General features: G+C 41.4%; 1 protein-coding gene across 1 annotated transcript; it reads left to right on the top strand.

Annotated features, from left to right (window-relative positions):
• Positions 1–4931: 4931 nt before the first annotated feature.
• On the top strand, positions 4932–5816 carry LOC121694914 (C5a anaphylatoxin chemotactic receptor 1-like). Its single transcript, XM_042075311.1, has one exon. The coding sequence runs from the start codon at positions 4932–4934 to the stop codon at positions 5814–5816; it is 885 nt and encodes a 294-aa protein (XP_041931245.1).
• Positions 5817–6068: the final 252 nt, after the last annotated feature.

Genomic DNA, 6068 nt, shown 5'->3' with positions numbered 1-6068 from the left:
CACTATGGGTGGGATAGGGTGGTGCAATTGTCCGGGGGTAGGGGGTTGTTGAGGGGCAAAAAGTCTGCAAAATGTCCACCTCCTGGTTGTCTCTGGTTGTCATGGTCGTGGTTGACACCTCAACAGGACAGGCAAGAAGGCTTTGTGGGGGTGGGGGGGGGGGAGCCTCTCCGGATTACACCTCGACATGCCCTCGCTTGTGAAAACGTCACCAATACCACCCATTTTCAAACAGGATAAGCAGAAAGTCACGTATATCTCTATCCTGTCCTGTATGCTATCAAAGTGAGTCACCTATTTCTGCCATTTTACGTGTATGTCACTTAATATTCATTTCTATACAAACCAAGAAGGCAGATTCCTAAAGAAACGCAAGCACACACAACATATGTGTATATAAATGAGCTATGTACCAAAAATGACATTTTACCGTGACTCGAAGAGCTGTAAACAGTGTTGTAAGGCTGTGTGTACAAATTTGCTTGGAGATCCAGTGGAATTTTGATTTCGCGACGATGTGCCGCATGAGAGGGCACCCACCAGCCCAGCACCAAACTCTGAGCACACAGTAAAGAAAATAGGATTTTGAAGGCAGTAGATACTCCTGCTAAGAACCAAACCAGACTTTGTTCAAATCGACACACCTTTGGGTACTGGAAAATGTGAGGTTCATTTATCAAATGATATTTTGAAGTATTAAAAAACATCTTTATTTTAAAATTTTCGAACGAAAGGGGTGGAAATTGGTGCTTTTACAATAATTCTCTAAAGTATTCCACACTATCGATATATAGCATAAAACACCCTGGCAGGAATAATTTAGCGGTACGCTTGTCTATTTTAGTTAACTCATAAGTTCTTTTTACTGTGCTATATAACGACCTCTGGACAGAGTTAGCCTCCTGACAGGCAAACATCTTTAACACGGATGTAAATTAGCCTGGCTAGCTCGGCTTTGGCTCGACGGTCTAAAGGGGGCTAATGGTGCAGCGGTAGAAGTTCACCTCAGAAAGAAGAGACGCTGGTGAGCCTTCTTGATCAGGGTAGAGGTGTTGAGGGTCCAAGAGTGGTCCTCAGAGATGTGGACACAGACACGTGAAGGTGGTGATACACTCCACCTCAGTCCCGTTGATGAGAATGGGGGTGCATGTGCTAGCTTTTGACTTCCTGAAGTCCACAATGAGCTCTTTGTCTTTTTGGTGTTGACAGCCAAGTTGTTGTCGGTGCACCACGATGTTAGGTGCTGGACCATCTCCTTGTAGGCCGTCTCATCGTTGTTGCTGATGAGACCAATCACTATAGTGTCATCTGCAAACTTGACAATGGTGTTAGAGTCATTTACAGGTATGCAGTCGTAGGTGAAGAGGGAGTAAAGGAGAGGTTCCAGCACACAGCCCTGTGGTACACCGATGTTCAGGGGAGGGTTGAGGAGTCTGCGGCCTGTTGGTTAGGAAGTCCAGAATCCAGTTAAAGATGGAGGTATTGATCAGTTTAGAGGGGAAGAAGGTGATGAATGATGAACTGAAGTCAATGAACAGCATTCTCACATAAGTGTTGCTAGGTTACGGGGACGCTGGCGACACACGCCGCTCCGCCTGGCATCATGTTTTTTTTTTTTTTATGTAATGTTCATAATTTTATGCAATGTCATGTTTATTTTTTGTATTGGTTTGTCTAGTTAAATGTTTTCCCTATTTATTTACGCTATTTTTGATAGTTTTCGTGTTATTCTTAGCCCTTTTTACTGCTTCTAAGTCAGCTGATGTTGTTGACATTTGTCCATTGGGAGCTTGCTGTGACTAGCTTTTGCTCTAGCTGGGCATCGGACATCCTTCCATCTATCCGTGAGCGGTGCAGCACTTCACTGTCTGGTCGAGGGGATCTCTCGGGACAGCTGGACCTAGGCTGGCTACTCTGCGAAAGATCTGCCGTGGCCGCCGAGCTGTTGCTGACCTGCGAGCTGCTTGCCAACTGCAGACTAACGTTAACGGTGAAGAGCTGCAATCTCACGGAGCAACAAACGGTCACTGTTAAGTCCACCGGATTGCGGATCTACACGATCGCCCAGTACTTTGGACTGTGCTTCCAGTCATCTCCAGACTGCAGTCTACAAGGCCTAGCTTCTAACGTTAACGTTATCTCCAGACTGTCAGTGAATTCACCGGGTTGGTCAGTTGCTAAAGAACTTTGTTGGCATTGCATCGGTTGTGAAGACACAGCTCTGTGCGCAGTTTTCACGGATCATCATTGCCCTTGGACATTTCCAGCTGGTTTGGAAATTGGACTAATTTTAACATCACTTTTCCCCCTTTTTAAATATATTTTCTTTTTTTTATTTGTTTATTTGTTTTGTTGTCTGTCTTGTATGTCTTGGTGTCACGGGTACGCTGGCGACTACGCCGCTCCATCCGGCATCTTTTGTCTTGTTGTTATGTGTCTTGTTTGTGGAGCGCTTTGGGTTGCACTATGTGCATGTTAAATGCGCTTTAAAAATAAATCTGACTTGACTTGACTATTGTCAAGGTGGGACAGGGCGGAGTGGAGTACCGTAGAGATGGCATCCTCCATGCTCCTGTTGTGACGGTAGGTGAATTGGAATGGGTCCAGTGAGGGTGGTAAGCAGGTCTTGAGGTGGGCCAGGACCAGCCTCTCGAAGCACTTCATGATGATGGGCGTGTGTGCAACTGGATGGAAGCCCGAAATAGATGCCCGATAAGTGCCCAAAATGCGTTGCAATATGGCTGCCGAGTGGAGCGACTTGCCTAACATGACTTTGGTTCAGCTTCAGCAGTGCAACAAATGCACCACAAAGTTTGTTCTCTGTATAACCTACATTCTTTCCACAGTTATACTGAAGCTATGTCTTTCCTAAATAAATATGTAAATAAATTACAGTGCATTTTCCAGAAAACACAATATGTGGTGGAAGATGTGTCTTTGGCAGTTGGAAGACGACATCGGACAAGTGAATAATTGTGAACACTGATGTCAGTCAATGAAATCAGCCCAACGAGATTGCAGGTTATAGTGATTTTAGAATATAAAATGTCATTTAGTTGTTGGTATGTTGGCTGTTATTGGTAGTTTGATGGTATGAGAATGCATAGACTTTCAGAGCAGCTGGTTAGAGAATTGTGACCTCTGTGGGGTATCAGCATTAATGCACAAATTGAATGTTTGAATATTATCCCAGAGAGTATCTGATTCCCCAACACAGAATGTGTGTGGTTGTGGTAATGAATGCATACTGAGTCAGATTAAGCGCATATGACAAACTATTTACAAATTAGAAAAATAATTCAACCCTAATAGACTTGCCATTTTCAAACTACAGCCAACATGGCCACCAGCACACCCTGTGCTTTCTGATAAACCGATAAGGAGGGCACTTATTGGCTGCTTTCTTTACCCAATAAATGCTTACACACTAGTTTAGTATAATACAGAGGGAATACTATAATACACAGAAACCACATCTTTCCTCACATCCTTGGTGGACCGGTTATCCTCCATGGGCCATTCATCTTTGGACTGATAGGAGGCAAGGCTTTGACTGGGGTGCATGACAGCATAACACTCGAAACACAGTTGCGTACGTCATCTTTCACGCTCACAGTCGGATGTATCAAGACTGAAATGAATGTGTGTTTCTCCATGCCAAATTTATGCTTGCACTAAAAAAAAAAGAATTGCTGGATTTACTTGATTTAATTATGTACATCACACGGCTGAGCACGGTAGCCTCCATCATTCTCAAATGGAAAAGTTTGGAACAACCAACAGTCTTCCTAGATAGCCACTCAGCCAAACTGCGTAAAGGACAACCATTTGAGAATGATGGAGGCTACCATGCTCTTGAGCACTTTCAATGTTGCAGAAATGTTCTTGTATCCTTCCCCAGATCTGTGTCTTCACACAACCCTGTCTTGCAGATCTACGGACAATTTTCTCGACCCTCGTGGCTTGGTTTTCTCTCTGACATACACCATAAACAGTGAGACCTTATATATAACCTTTTTTTGCGGAGTATTGGATTATTGTGTGTAGAATGTATTGTATGAATTAAATTAATTTTAAGATGAGTCTGAAACATAACAAAATGTGGAAAACTTGAAAGGATCTGAAAACTTTCCAGTTGCACTGTAAGTCACATATTCAGGCACTGTATTAGCAGTCTATAAACTCTCTTTCTTGATCCATATAATATACCAGTAATCTCGCATCAAGAGTTGCTTATTATGGATTTACAAAGAATTAATGACTAAGAATAAGAAATTGTTCAATTAAGACTTAAGAAATGTGAAATGATGTCTAATACAGTGTTACCACTATTTATTAGCCATTTTATTGTTTGTAATAGTCTGCTATTGTGAGCCCTGTAAACTTTAGTGTATTACAAAACTTTCTTTGATGCTTTTTGAATTTTACAAGAAATCTTACATGTGAGTCATGTTGCCAAAATTCACAGTTATGGACCTCTTTACAATGTTAGGCCATATATTTAAAATAGACCATATTTGGAAACATAGGCCTACATGTCAGTCATATTATGTCCAAAGTATTCAAATTGTCAAAAATGATCAATTGATCAAAAATGTCATCAAATTGTCATGTCATTCAAATTGACATCAAATATGTGAATTTGAAAGTACTTTCAAAATAGACCATATTGTATAACATATGTCACTCACAATATGCCCCTAACCTACTTCAAAAAATTGGATAGATTTTTGTTGTGACTACTTTGAGCTGACAAAAAATGTAGGCCAAATTAGGCAGGAGCCATTCAGACATGTTTTCAGTGCGCTATTGTGCACCCTTGTGATTTGGCATTAGACTCAAGAGACAAACTGAGAAGATGCTTCAGGTCTATAAAAACAGGGCAATGGCTAACTTCTGCCACATTGCTCTGATCAGTCAGGAGAACCAATATGTATATCCAAAACTCCACTATACCTCTGTCTGTAAATTTTGATCGTCCAGAAGATTTTTTGATATTTATTTTTCATATTTTGTTCGCCTCTAGCTCAGTCCTTTTGGGTGGTTCTGTTGTGATTGGCATCCTTGGTACTCGCTCTCTTCGAATACAAAACCGCTTTATTTTTATGCTTAACACCAGCATCAGTGACACACTAACGGGATTCTCGGTTTACTATCTTGGTCTTTTTGATGTTCAAGAAGGGTATCCATCAAGGAACGGAACTTTTTACATACTTCCATCATTTCTTGGTGTGAATGTACTGACATTTTTGTTTGCACAATTTGACAGGTATTTCGCTGTATGCCATCCCTTTTTTTACAACCGCTTCATTACTCGTGCATGCGTTATTTGGATATGCGCATTCTGCTGGATTTATACATACGTAATACTGACTGTCCAAAACATGGTGCCTATATCAAAGGCCGCCCAAATTAACGCGTTTGGCGTCATTGCTTTACAAATAATTGTTCTCACGAAGGTTATCATGACTGTAAAATTGTATGTCATTGCAAGACATCAACTAGGCCGACAGTTGCCCACCGCAGAAAGAGAAACAAAGAAAGAATCGTTGCGTATTATTGTGTTTGTTGTAATATGCTTCCTAATTTTATGGTGTCCTTCTTTTGTGAATATTATTGTCAGACAACTGACTGGTAAAGGTCTCAGATTCAGAAATGAAGCGACTAACCTTTTTGCCGTAATGGCAAGGTGTAACGCACTCTGTACCCCCGCGTTGTATATTTGGGCCAGTCCTTCCTTACGAGCTGCAGTGGGCAAAACCGTCTGGCACAGAATTTGCCCGATACTGAGGAAACAACAAATAAATTGCGCATAGTTTTCCACTTAAAAAGGCTTACCGACTGCACAAATCTGCTGACAACTACAGCGACAGACTTTAGTGCATCTTCACGATCACTTGTCCTCTGAATTCATTCCTCAAGCTTCAGCCTATCAAAAGGGAGATTAAATCCAACTGTGCCTCTTGAAACTTCATTCATTATTTTGTCCTTTCAAGTGTAGTGAGGTTGACAGAGGGCAACAATTATGTAATTATGAATTTATAATTATCCTGTCATTTTCTTGACTT

Source organism: Alosa sapidissima, chromosome 20 (assembly GCF_018492685.1).
Source record: "Alosa sapidissima isolate fAloSap1 chromosome 20, fAloSap1.pri, whole genome shotgun sequence".
In the NCBI taxonomy this organism is placed as follows: Eukaryota; Metazoa; Chordata; class Actinopteri; order Clupeiformes; family Clupeidae; genus Alosa; species Alosa sapidissima.
The sequence above is the reverse complement of the archived record's forward strand: the minus strand, read 5'-3'. Positions and strand labels throughout refer to the sequence as shown.